General features: G+C 40.2%; 1 protein-coding gene across 1 annotated transcript in view; it reads right to left on the bottom strand.

Annotated features, from left to right (window-relative positions):
* Positions 1 to 14,836, bottom strand: part of TMEM135 (transmembrane protein 135) — a 176,472-nt gene that overhangs the window by 101,249 nt on the left and 60,387 nt on the right. Inside the window, exon 5 of the mRNA XM_080912125.1 lies at positions 4,383 to 4,448. Coding sequence (XP_080768251.1) covers positions 4,383 to 4,448 — 66 coding nt within the window. The remainder of the gene's footprint in view (positions 1 to 4,382; positions 4,449 to 14,836) is intronic.

Below are 14,836 nucleotides of genomic sequence, written 5' to 3'. Positions count from 1 at the left end.
CTAGAAAAGCCAGAAAGAGAAGCTGGGTCTACTGAGATGCAGGTTTTTCGTGACAAGGGACTGCTTAAGTCAGAAAGGAGGCCACGCCTCTAACTCCTGTATTATGACCTCAATGAGGTATGCATATAGTGTAAGTCTACATATAGGAAATTTTCAAGAAAATGGAAGGTTTGTTTTCTTAACCTAAAAGTTCTTGTCAAAAATAATAGTGCTAAGTGAATAAAATTGATATAAAATTTGTACATATTAAAGAGTGCACAAAAAAGTGATGTTTCAAGACATGACTGCATTGTTGGATCAAGTTAAATATCCCTTGTCTCAAGCATTAGTCATTTCTCTATGGTAACAACTTTCTAAGTTCAAGCTTTCCCACCCTCCCTCCAAGATGAGAGTCACCATCTGTGTACTCTCAGTTTCTTTTGTACGACCAACGTTTTAATGACTGAGCGTGAGGGAGACGCGTGATGCTCTGCATTCTGTGTCAGACGGCACAGCGTCGTCATCTCACCTCTCCTCGAGTTGTCACCGTTCCTCCCTCCATTCCCAACAGGTAGGGACTACTCTATTCGTTGGACTCTGGCTATATTTCAAGGAACATAACTGCTGGTCATGTCATTCTATTGAGGAGCCTCCAGTGTATTCCAAGGTGGTGATAGGAACCGACCTTCCAACATGTCTACATCTTCAGCAGCACGCACTCTACCCTTTCTTACCAAGTGTTCACTGTTCTTCTCCGAGGAGGGGGATTTTTGGTGCTGAGAGTTTTCTATGACTCCAAATGAATTTTACAGTTTCCTGGGTTTTGATGTTGTTGCTTTTTTTCTAGTTTTCTGAGGCCATACACTGGCTCCTAAATCTGTCAGTATTTGTGGACCTTCCATTTCTCTCAATAATGCTCTGTAAGGAAAGTTGTTCTGGGGTAAAAATAAGATTATAACGTGCTTAGAAAATAAGCCCTCAAGAAAGGATATTTCAACAAACATTCAACCTCCTCCCATGTCTTCTCTGGATTCTCCCATTAAAGTTGTGTGTCCAGAGTATCTCTCCAGAGCTATCCACATGCTTCTTTTCATACTGTCTGTCTTCCAACATCTTCACCCTCAGTCCTGCTCATGCGTATCATAAAGTTACAGAGAAAGATGCATCTCCTTGGCAAACCACTAACTGAACCCCACTGTAATTTAAATAGCTTTTACTTGCAAACCACAGTCTTGCTTACATCTGATTTTGAAGTTTGGTAATTAGGTATTTCCTAATTTCTTTGTATGCTTTAACATTCCCTAATAAAAATAAGTTATTGCTAGGTTAGCATGCGTCCTCACCAAGTGCAGACTGTTGCCAACTTCACTCACTGGCACGGGACGGGCACCGGAGATAACGCCAGTGACACAGAATAGTCAACGAATGACTGAAAGAGCATGAGTACGTCCTTCTGGTCAGGAAATCAATACCTCCAACATTTCAAACTCAATGCCAAACACTGTCTTTTAAAATAAGATTTTTTTTTCATTAAATGAAAGTAAATAGTTTTTTTTTTTTTTTTTTTTATTTAAATAGTGCAAAAAAAATCAATAGAGCCGCAAGAGATCAATCAATTCAGCATGGCTAAAGACTAAAGACAGTGGTTCTCAACCTGTGGGTCACAACCCCTTAAGGGCAGGGGAGATGTCACCTAAGACCATCAGAAGACACTTTATACTACAATTAATAACAGTATACTTATTATATTATACTTATTAAGTAATTGTTATATATTATAATTATTAAGTAGCAAAAAAATAAATTTATGGTTGGGGGCCACCATAACATGAGGAACTGTTTTAAATGGCTACAGCATTAGGAAGGTTGAGAACCACTGCTTCAGACAAATCACTTTGTCATAACGATACCCTATCAATTAATTAAGGACTACAGTACCAACTTTCCAACAGAGAGGCACATGTAACTGAAGCTGGGAATTGTAACCTGAAGTCCCTGCGGTAGTCAGTGGACGGGTAGCCCTGTGAAGAACCAAACGGCCACACAGGTAAGGACACTGCTGTGTGAGGCTGACAACTTCAGTCCTGTCCCAAACCCACACAGCTTCACAATGCTGGGCTCCGTCACCCATATGTTCCATGCATACATGTTTGCTACAGAACCTGCACCAGGTACACACAACATGAAATGACATAAGGCTTAGAGAATAAACCATATACAACAGCAGTCCCTGCTTGATTCTCATCCTAAGGTACTAAGAAAGGTAATTCTTCACAGACGTAAATTTAAGGATGAACATCTGTAGCACAGAATGCTCTTCTTACAGACACGACTGAGCGGTGGAGTGCAGGACACAGCTCTCCTGAAAAATCACCAACTTTCATTTCTCGGCCAGTGACTACTTACCAAGGTGAACAGAGTCTACCATGCAGACACACAAACACATTTCTAAACCCACCTAGAAAATTATCTGCTTTCTACTTTATACGATTAAGTCAGGAAGCTACGACAGCTTTCACAAAACATTTACCGCAGCTGGCTATTCGATTAGCTCAACAGATTAAGGAGTAAATACTTTTGTTTTTCTGCTTATGTTAAGCCATATATTTTTCTAGACACATGAAAAGTAGCAATTTAGAATATATAAAAATGTTTGCTGATTAAATTTTGAAGTTTTAGCAAGAATACAGTTATTTAATATTCAAATACAATTACTAGTGATTGAAAGCTCTTGTCTACAGGAACCATACTGAAGCAAATGGGAAAAGTCTTAGAGCTGTGGTTCCAATACACGCTCTCCTACTTCTTGCCTACCTGACCTCAGGCAAAAATACCTTCCCTAAGCCTCCATATCTTGAATATGACCAGTATAATTTCCCCCATATATTATTATCATGAGCTTAAAAAAAACATAACATAGCACTCTACTGCTCAAAAATGTTTTTCATACATTTAATCTTGTAACAGCATTCAAAGCCCTTCAATAATTTCCTTGATAAAAATGACACATTGTATTATAAAATATAAAAACTAATGTGTATCTTACTGATTTTAAGAGCAGATCAACAGGGTGCTTAGGCACTTGGTCCAATGTTAATCCAGGTTTGTTATATGAAGTAACTCCCAGTAAAAATGAAGAATGGCTGGAAAACCAGCATATTAGTTACTGCTCATTCAATAAATTAAAGTCATGTGCCCAATATAAACTGGCACACTCAACAACTGCTTAGAAAGCCGTCCTGTGCTGAGGGAGATAAAGTCTCCTTTATAGAGACAGCACTCGCCAATTTATTATGGGTACGGGGATTACGTCTTTCTTCATCAGTAAAATATGTTGATATACTATAGTGATTCGCCAATGTACAATTAAATATTTAGGAATTTTTAAATGATGCCATGGTTGTTCTTAATGAACAAATGTACAAGCCAACCCAGATTATAGTCATGTGGGTTTATAATTCCCATTACCTCTTAGTCACTTGCACTGTTAAATACTGAGCCTACTACTTGGAAATACCACAATAAATAACAAATAACTTAATTCCAGGATAAAAAAAAACACTATGTTTTATTATTATGCATTTACTAGTAAGAAGAAAGAATAAAGCAACAAAATATTATATTCACCTGCAACCTACATATGTCTTAGTGAAGAAGGAAATAAAGATAAAGACAGACTGCTGTTAATTTTTTAGTAGAAATGTATTCCAGGTGATAGACTATCTTTAACTGGCAGGACATATAGAATCATCAAGACTTATAGCCTACAACATCCCTGAACTGACTCAGTAAGACAGACAAACATATCTCTCCCCCCCCACCTTCTCTGCCAATGAAGAAAGACTACCTGTTTTAACTTTTATCATAGGAAACAAGTAGCAGTTCTGCATAACATAAAAAGGAAGCACAGCTGTCAAGACGGCGAGTTCTAAGGCACTGAGTTCAGACTGCAGTCTCCCCTGGAGCTGTGGGTAAGAATCCTACTTTTGACAAAAAAGGAAGCATAAAGGGCAAATGATTTTTTCACTGAAATGTCTATGTGCAAATTATCAGAGATGCCACCTTCTCTTAAAAGAAATTAGGAACCAGAGTCCATGACTCGGCAGTTAACCCCACTAAGCAGAAGCGGTGACAGATGCACAGCAAGTGCAGCTTATGTCCGTCGAGTGTTTCTGTCACACCGGGCCGCACAGAACAGCGTCCCAACCGTGTGTGCTGCGGATACTGCAATGTCACACTGGGCCGCACAGAACAGCGTCCCAACCGTGTGTGCTGCGGATACTGCAATGTCACACTGAGCCGCACAGAACAGCGTCCCAACCGTGTGTGCTGTGGATACTGCAAGCCAAGAATTAATGCAAGATAATAAACAAAGCATAGCCATGTCAAGACTCTCATCTTACCTCTCCATTTCTTAATGTTGTGATGGTTCCTCTTGCAACGCCCATTCTAAACAGTGTTTCTGTGGCCTGTGAATAAACAGGAAGACATAAATAAGTGCGTGGTGTACACACAACGTAAAAAGCCAATGCCATAACATACCCAATACCTTCGAGAGAAAGCTAAGACACAAAGGAGTAACAAGTTCTAAATTATTCCCAGAACACAGTTTTCACACTTCCGACTTTGAAGACTTTGTGTGACAGGTCCCTAAAAGCTATTTACATCGGTGCCAGCATTTCAAATGTTCACTTAGAGAGGTGTAACCTTAGCAAAATTCAACATTTTGTATTAAATTCAGAACTTGCTAATTACTATGAATGTTATTTTCTGACACATTCACTCAAACCTCTTGTCCACTTTAAAATACATGGGGGGGGGGGGTAATTTAGAGACGTCAGCGATAGCACCCCAGTCATTGATCTCTAGAAGCTAGAAAAGATCATAAAATAACATTAAGGAAACAATTTCATTCACAAAGGCAATAATAATTCAAAATCTTAGCAAAATAATTTAATTATGGAGGTTTAAAAAAGTGTCCACTATAAACAACAAAATTCAAAATTTAGGACATGAATAAATGCAAAGACATCTTCTGCTCCTATGTTTGGAAAGCTTAGTATTAAGGTGTTAAAACTTCCTAAAGTAATTTAGGTACTCATTCAGTCCCTACCGAAGTCCAATAGCGTTATTATAGAAAAGGTTCACACTCACTGAGAGCCTCCTAGCTGGCAGTGAGGGAGAACGCAGATTTCCTAGATTATAAACAACAGTTACAAGGTGAGCTTGTTCCCATCTCCTACAGCACAAAGCCAACAGCAGCCACAGCTGAATCAAGAAGAGCAAATGTGGGAGTGATGTGAACACATGGGATCCCAGCTCTCAGAAACCCGAAACAATGACTAATGACAGCGATGCAGTCAGTGGGTGGAAGGCGGCCTGCAGGAGCACCCATGCATACGACTCATATTCGTGCAAATTTAAGGACTTTTAAACTTTCAAAGAAGTCATCTGATCATTAGTGAACAGTTTCAAAACAATGTCAACTGTTCCACAAATTTAGCCTCCTCTGTGAGTAGGAGAACAAGGCTGTGAACGGCTATCCATGAATTCCTAAAATGTCTGAGCAAAAAGGTGAGGAAAGGCGCTGAGTTGCAAACTACTATAAAGCCAAAGATGAGAGAGAGGAAAAACATGCTCAGAATATTTTTTCTTAACTTTTTGACTCCTTTTGAATTCACATCAATACACTCCAATCTCACTCATCCGCCTGACCCTTTGTACCTCTGCCCTTTGCAACCAAACTACGAGTAAGAGAAAAAAAAAGAGATCTCTTCAGGGAGGCTGTACTGTGTCAGTGTGCCCTCAGTATATGCTCTTGTGTCCACACTTCTTTACCTGTAAACGTTCCCTGCAATGACTCACTGCTCCGGTTTGAGGTCTCTGGCTTCTGCTACACTAGCAATACTGGATACCCAGCTTTTGCCTTATGTCATGGAGACCTTACAGCTTTAGCTGTGTAGGACCTTCTACCTGACATTAAAAACTCAGGTGTACATGCTCACAAACTCCAGCAGTCAGGAGGGTGAGAGCAAGCCAGCCCAGTACCTAGCTTGGAGCCAGCCACCCCAGCTGGCACGGGGCGGCTGAAACAGCCCTGAGGGCATGAGGGGAGAACTGGCTCTACCTAGCTGTTGCCGGCTGCAGCACTGAGCAAGCTGGCCGAGCAGCGCCGGAGCTCGCCCTAGCGGCACTGTGCCGTAGGTGCAGGGGAGCTGGCGGACCGACCAGCTCAACTGCTACCCAGGCTAGATCTAGGGCTTTGAGTTGGTCACAGAAATTTTAAAATCTGCATCTTGAGTTTGTAATGGTCAGGTAGATGTGGGTGGCCGGAAAGGAAGGAGGAACAGACGGAGTACAGAGACTGAGCAAGAATGAACCTGCAGAGGATGGGGCTACACGTATGCAGAGCCCTCTATAAAAGGCGCTACAAGGAAGACATAACTGAAGCTGAGCTCCCTCCGCCTCCTGCTTTCTCTCTGCTCTGTCCAATCCCTTTTGCTCCTCTTTCTGAACAGAAATAAAATAATCTTGTGAAAATGACAAAAATACAGACTTTAAGGCAGGGTGACAATACATGCAACAGAAAACTAGGAGATGGAAGAGAGGGAGGTGGCCTGGGAAATGAAGTCAAGCAGAGACCGGAAACCATGCGTTCCTGCTGGACTAGCTCTACTTACAACAAAGGAGGTAGGCAGCTTACAATGTGTCCAGGCAAAGCATAGGGCATATGGGACATGGGCGGTGCCTCAGTCGGACTTAACTGGCAAAGTGAAATCTATAAATAAGAACAGCTTTCTTTGCCATTGTTTAGATGGTCACAATCCTTAGAGTTCCTGTGCACAAGCCAACATACACAGAGCTGGGAAGCAGGAGCTGACATCCAAATGTGAACACAGAAAAAGAACTTAGAGACGAAATTCTTTTAGTGAGAATGCAGCACAATCTCAATCTAATTTGATAAGAGGTTCAACATAGACCATTGTTGAGAAAGGAGTTATTGACATACTCCCAACATAAATTATAAATCAGTGAGTTCACCAGTAGGTTTTACTGAAGCACATAAAACCAGCTGAAAGATCTACTTGTAAAACTGTCACCAATGACGCGTTTGCTTTTATTCACTCTGGTGACGGGCATGCACTGTGCCATACATCTCCCAGCTTCTGTCAAAGCCGGACAACTCCGGAGGGTGATTTCATGGAGGAAGCTCGGAAAGGCGGATGTAGCAATCACTTGAGAGAAAGTAAACAATGGTTTCTCAGAACCAGATCAAATTACTTTCATGTCTCAAACCACAGATGAGAGGGAGAGCTATCTAGGGACACGTAATTTGAAGACAAAATTCTTTTTCTTTAGTATCCAAATGAACTTTATCCAAATCACATCTTTAGTACCCAAATGAACCAATTTGCCCTTCTTTCCACCTATGTTTTAAGTAAGTCTCAATCTAAGAGCATTCTGTCAGAAAAGCTAGGCTGCCCTGGATTCTACTGGAAAGCACTGGAGTTTGCAGCTTTTTTCTGACCTCTACTAAAGGGTTGTAATTTACTTGTACCTAAGCCAGTGTTAACAAGTATGGGAGGGAACTATCTGGACAGAAGACTGTCACTACTTGTAACTATCTGACAAGAAATTGTTTTTAAAAATGACCCCCTCCTAGAGTTCGGATTTCACTTAAGATAAATGATACTAAGCATTCATTTGACATTTCCTAGGTGACTATGGGCAGTTATTCATGTCTTAAAACATTATGAAGAAAAACATGCTTTTTAATAATACGAGATAAGAAACCCAGTCTCATAAATCCTAGATGTAATTCTAAGTTAAAACTATGGGTGTATGTGCCTGTGTGTGCATGTGAGTGTGTCTAAACATCTATAGGGATGCACAGTGAAGAAACAGCAGCAGTAAGCTGGAGAGATTTTCCTTATCCTTGATTTTCCAATGTTTTCCTCTGTCCATTTGGTGTCTCTACCCAGGGGCTGAGATGTATCCTGTGACTCCAGGACAAATGAAATTGCAGAGAGCATCACACCATATATACATGTACACATATGTGCATGTACATACATGTACACATAACATGCTTTCACATACGTTTATGGAAATGTGTAACTTCTAAATTAGACACAATATAAGATGAACAAAAACAATTTAATAATACCATTCACATATTATTAAATCCTAAATTATATATTTTTAGAATTTTATATTTAATGTTTTATATCTTCAATAGTTAAAGATAAGCATTGTTATAATATGTAAATTATTACAAATAATTTCATTCAGTGATTTTGGATGAGAAGAGCCAGGAGCTCGTTTGGAAGGGGTAAGTTCCATGAACCTTTGGCTATTTTTCCTATAGTTTCTAATACTCGTGCTTTTATCCTATTTTCTGTAGAAGGAACCACTTGAAGAACTCTCTACCCCACTATTATTAGACATTCTTAATATGTTTTTGATAAGTACAGAAGTAAGAGATTGGAGACAAAGAAAAGCAGCCTGCCTGTCCCTGTGCTAGGGAACTGGGCAGATAGTAAACACCGTTAAAGCACTTAGAAATCAAAAGACATGGTAATAAGTTTTTCAAATTCTTCGCATCATCATTCTTTTTGATGTTCATTTTCTTGCAAATATACAGAAATGTTGTAAGATGAGACAATCTGATTCCCTAACTGGCAAAAGTTGGATTCTCCTTGCTACAGTAGCAGTCCCGGACCAAGAGACCTGCAGTCAAACAGCTAGCTGGACTTCCGGATGCCAGAATACCCAGGGAGTGTTAGCATTCAATTCATGGCTCCAGAAAGCTATGCAGGGAGAGCAGCTGATCTGAAGATCCTCAGTGAAAACGTGGGTCTGTCAAAGAGTTTTTACTAACTTTTGCTGTCCTAAGACTTGGTGACTTCTAGTGATGCTGAAGAGGCAGCAAAAGGAGCAAGTAAACCAAGAAAAACACCGGAGTGAGAACAAGGAAAATAGTAAAAATAGAACAAAAAGCTTAGCTCCTGGTTAAAAATCTACATAAAACCAGAAAAAAAAAAAAATCACAAGACATACTCAATGGAACAATTCCACAGAACGATCAGGCCTGCAGGCCTAGCGTCACAGAGGTTCTACACCCAGGAGCTTTAACACCGGCCCCTGTCTAGGACAAAGGAATCAGAGGCCTGCAAGAAGATGCCACAGCAACAAGAGCTCAAGAATCTCAAGTTCTCAGTCCTACATAAAAGATGTGACAGCAGAGGACAGGCAGCAGCTGTTGCTGCTCCTGCCTGTGACCACAGTGTGTACAAAGGACAGTGATGGTAATGGTGATGACGATGCTGATGGTGACAGAGGAGGAGTTGAGTATGAACCATGAACATTTCTAATTTACATTCAGATGACATGCCCAAGACTTCATTTATGTGTCTACAGATAATCTAAAACACTAGTCAACAACTCAAACAGTGTTGCTGAAAATCATACACTCACCATGATATGATGCAAAGATGCACTAATTTGGTGTTTACATGCTGCGCAATGACAGGCAAACACTACAAGTCTTTACTTCCCATCACTAAACCATGATGTCTCTGCCATAGCAGAGAACTTTGTACAGGGAAAGCAGTATGGCTCAAAACACGGTACACTTGGATACGACCACGCTCACTTCATGCAGCGTCTGTTTGTGCTGTGTGTGCCAGGGCATGCACACTACGTAGTCTAAATGTTTACAATCAGAAAGTCTTGACGAGCAACACACACAAAAACTGCCAGACATGCCTTGGCTTCATTGTGAATTGATTTTGAACTGATTTTTGGTTACTAAGTAATCAGAAACCGTTTACTGCTTTCAGATATACACAGCTCTCATATACAATGACATGTATACATGGAGCTGTGACCACAGCTTAAGGAGCTGTCTGGTGAGCTACCCAGTGAGAGGCAGAGTCTTACCTGCACTTGCAACTGCCCCATTCTTGTTCTTCAAGTCGACATTTGTTTGTTAAGTGAGAAATTTAGGAGGAATACTTGAATCTTTGCCCCTCAACAATGTACCACAACACATAGCTTGTTGAAGTTTTATGTGACTAAGAGCTCATGTACTTGTTCTTTGGGGAATGTGGGCTGGCGGGTTCTCCAGGCATGTAGGTAATAAGCAGACGGTTCATTTTCAACAGTCTGGCTCCAAGAGTGCGCTTTTGTACACACATGCTCTTCATGTTCTGTGTGACATGGCCTGATCATGCACTGTGTTATGTTCCTGCTTTCTTTAGCATAACAAAATGTATCAAAAGCAAAGCCTATTCCCCTGCAATCCTATCCTCTTTAATTAATCATCACAGCAAATAAACAAAATGTTACAAGCAAAACTACAAGCACAAAACAAGACACGGAGTTCAAGTCCTTCAATCCTCTTCCAAAGCAAGAACTCTCAATTATAGAACTGGATTCTCAACAGCAAAATGTATGTGATCTGAGTTGTCATTTAAAATATTTTTTAATACAAATTCAGCCCATGCAGTAAGTAGTTGTTAGACTTTTCAACAACCCTCCTCCTTCCTCTGCCCCTGTTCTAAGAAATGGTGACTGTATTTAGGTAATTCCTCTTGATTTTTAAGCAGACAGTGGTTATTACAGTTTTCATCAGAAATGTCTCCCAGTAGCTCAGATTTTCAGCAATTGGTTTCCAGGTCTTGGTGCTACTTTGAAAGCTATGAAGACGTTAGGAGGTGGGGCCCTAATGCAGAAATATGAAGAGCACCTCAGCCCTGGGTCTAGCTCTATTTCCCATCAGCTGTCACGTGAACAAGACATAGCCTTATACTCCTACTGTCCCCACGCTGATCTGAGCTTCCTCTGAAGCGTGTACCAACATAAACCTCTCCCTGGCTTCATTCAGTGTCCTCTGTCAGGTATTTTGAGTCACAGTGCTACAAAAGCTAACATCAGTGTTGGGATGAATAAACATGTACTGATTACTCCTTTTGAGAGTGATTTTACAATGAATATAAGCCTAGAAATAAGTCATAATAAATAATTCAATGTACAAAAGATATATAATATACGAGGGCTGGAGAGATGGCTCGGCAGTTAAGAGCTCTGGCTGCTCTTCCAAAGGTCCTGAGTTCAATTCCCATTGAACAGCTCCCAACCATCTGTAATAAGATCTGATGCCCTTTTCTGGTGTGTCTGAAGAGAGACATACAATAAATAAATAAATAATATACATCGTACATTTAAGAACAGAGGTTTCATTGGGCTTTAAATATAAAATGTTACCAGTGGGCTCTGGTGCTATATTCTTGATCCTTGACTGATTATGCTATTTTAGAAGATGTTAAACACTGTAAGAGGTGATGCTTACTTTTAAAAAGTAGGTCACTGTGGGCGTAACTTCAAAGGCTATCCCATTGTCCATTTGTACACAGCCTCTGCCATACATCTATCATCGTGACCTATTACCTCACTGCACAAATGCTTGATAACCCTCAGCCAAAATGAATCCTTTCTCTCTCAAGCTGCTTTCTCAGGAATTGTAGCCAAGGCTACAGAAGAGAAAGTTCCAATACACAAATTAAAGATCCACGCAGCATGAATAAGCAAGCGCCACATCGCCCATACTGCAGTACGATGGCTGGCGTAAGGTGACTTAGAAGAGCATCGTTAATCAACTGGTTCAGCAAAGTCTGTTCTGCTTTAATGTAGGCTTTGTAAAACTTTACCAAAAATCAGGAAACTGGACCTGTGTGAGTTAAATTCTAGGCTCTATTCTATGAAATGTGTCTGTCTGTCTGTCTTGTAGCCAGCACTATGCTGGTTGTAGTAGTACCATGTCTCTGCAGTATACGGTGAGATTCCTTCTGTGTTACTACTTCTGCTTAGGATTTCTCTGTACAGTTGGAGATATTTGCAGTTTGCTATTTTTGTGATTTCGCTGGTTTTTAAGCTATTATGACCTGGCATTTGAGAGACTGTTATTTATGCTGTGGACACTATCTGTTCCCAGCTGTACCTTGATAGACCATCACTTTCATAAGATCTATTGTGTGGTACTTGATGCACGGCACTGCCCACCTTCCTCCACATACACGGCACTCCTTCATGGCTTTCTGTAGTCCTGGCTTGGGTACCATCAATTCTTTAAGTTGTACTTGTCTTGAAATATTTTTATTTCTCCATTAACTTTGAGATGATTTATTGGATGTAACAATCTTAATTGGCAGTTATGTTCTTTCAGAGGTTGAAATATACCACTCAATATGGGTTTTTTAACATTTAGTATTCTTGAGGTACTTAACTTTTATTAACGGATGTCATTCTTGAGGTACTTAACTTTTATTTGGGTTGATACTTATGTCCTTGACAGCTTCTAATAATAGTTCTTGGCCTTGGAGTTCTGACACCTTGAAGTCTCTGTGTCACTGAGAGGTTCTTCTCCATATCTGTTTGAAGATCCTAAATCCTCCTTATGTCTTGATGTCAATTTCTCTGTTTTCTGTGGCAGTTTCATGAAGCTGTCTATGCCTTCAGTTTAGATCTCCCTAGGTTTGCCCGTCTGTCGTTCTAGCCTTTATTTCAACCTCTTAACTATATCACAGGGTTGTTGAATTGGCAGTCTTTCTTTATATATGCCAGAATATATTTTCTCGGTCTGACCTTCTATCCCTAAAATTCACTCTCTGCTTGCTCATATCAAAGTATGTTTTCCACAATGTTTTGTTTGATTGATTAATTCATTTCTACCCTGTGCTTGTTTTTTTTTTTTTATTTTTCCCCCAGCATCGAGCTTCTGTGCTGTTTTCCTCCGTGGTTCTTCATTTCTCTCCAGTTGACACAGCTTATTCACATTCATCTTGCTAACTTTCTTGAACAGCTCTTGAACTGATCCTGACTTTATTCATTTGTTACAGCGATTGTTTATCCTTTCAAATGATGTGTTTATTTTACCACAGGAATAAACAGTGACTGTAGAGTTTAGAGGATGGCGTTGGATCCCCTGAAACTGCAGTTTTTAATGGTTATGAACTGCATCCCGGTCCTGCATAAAAGTAACAAGTATTCTTAACCACTGAGCAACAGTTCCGGCCAATATCCTTTTACAAAGTATGATTGTGAAATATTTTCTGGATTTTCAGCTACTGTACTATCTTTGGCTTGTGACACAGACATTTTAAAAAGGCAGAACTGTCAGTGACCACCTCACAGTATTGTTTCACTGCCATTTTTCATGGGCCACTTGCTGTTTGCCTCTCTGAGTCTCTCTGGTAGTTGTCTTCACTTCAGTCTGTGTTCTCCAGTAACAAATATTATGCTCTGACAGCAGTTCCACAGATAACCTGCAGTAGAACACATCTGTCTTCATTTGTGTCCCTAATGAAGTTCACAGACAGTGGCACTGTGGTACTACTGTCTGGGGAAAATGTGTGTGTGTGTGTGTGTGTGTGTGTATGTGTGTGTGTGTCTGTCTGTCTGTCTGTCTGTCTGTCTGTGTGTGTGTTATACTTAGTGTATCAGTAATTACGTAACAAAATGAGAAGGGAATGAGAAAAGAGGGAAAGCAGAAGATTATGAATGAAAAGTCTATCTAGGTAAGATATAAGCCAAAACAAACTAAACAATTAAAATGTAAATAAAGATACAAATAAAAATATAAGCAAAAGCATAATCTCAAAATTTCTTAACAGTTAGAATGTAGTTTCCCAGACTCCCATGACTACAGCACTCTCAGAGTGAGAAATGCTCGACTCAGCAATTTAAACACGGCAAATCTATGTGCCCTTCTTGTCCAAAGGGATCTGTGTAGCAACTTTATATTCTACCAGGATTCCCTGATCTAAGGTACCCCATGGGCCACTTAAAACTTTGTCTGTGTGGAGGATCACACATACAGGGCTTTCTGAAACTATGGTTCTGAGATTTAGAGAGCCCTACCCTTGTCGCTGGAGAAGAAAGGTCTCTTCCTGCTCATGACTGTTAGAAGACAGTGCTCCAAGGAGAGTCATGCAGTTCTGCAGTTCACTATAGCTCACCAAGGTAGACAGACAATGAGTGGCTTCTCCGTAGGCTCATGACTCCTGGGCATCCATGAAATATCTAAGATTTGGGCCCATACTTCTCCACAATCTGATCTACTGTAGCTAACATTCCACATACTAGGTATCCACTGTTTCTCCCAGTCCATTTCCCTGGCTTGGTGCTTTAGTGGTACCATGTCCAAGACAAAGGAATGCCACAAGAAAACAAAGCACTGATGCAGGGCCCGAGATGGTGGCTGTTCATGTCCTTCTATAGAGTGAATCCTACCTAGACATTCTTTTTGCTTCAGCTCTTCCCCTATCAGGTTGTTTATCTTATCTTGACTTTTATTTCACTGAGCTACACAGAAGTGACTTCTTTATTTTAATTAAAGAAATTTCTTTCATATCATATAGTCTAATAGTAGTTTTCCCCTCCGAAGCATAGATCCTCCCTACCCACCCAGCTAATCTGCCATCTTCCCTGGTATCAATAGGCTAATTAACAGAATACTATTAACAGAAAACTAAGAAACTAGAAACCAAGAGTTTCCTTAAACTACAGATCAGACCTACAGTCAATTCTCTATTAATTCAGAAAAGCAAACAAATAAACAAACATGACCTGGAAATGAACATGAAAAAGCCAAAGCAAGATTCTAGATGAGGCAGAAGCCGATAGTGGGGTACTCATTTGCATAGCTGGAGTAGTTTGCCTATTTGGATGTAAGAAATGTTACAAGTTACTCCAACCTGCCTGCCTCTAACACCAGTTCCCTTAACCTATGTTGTTTCTGACACTGTCTAAAACCACATTTATATCCTTGCTTTCTGCTAGATAGTCATTTTCCATT

The sequence above is a fragment of the Micromys minutus genome (assembly GCF_963924665.1).
Source record: "Micromys minutus genome assembly, chromosome: 2".
Taxonomy (NCBI): Eukaryota; Metazoa; Chordata; class Mammalia; order Rodentia; family Muridae; genus Micromys; species Micromys minutus.
Note: the sequence above shows the minus strand (reverse complement) of the source record. Positions and strands in the feature narration are given on the sequence as shown.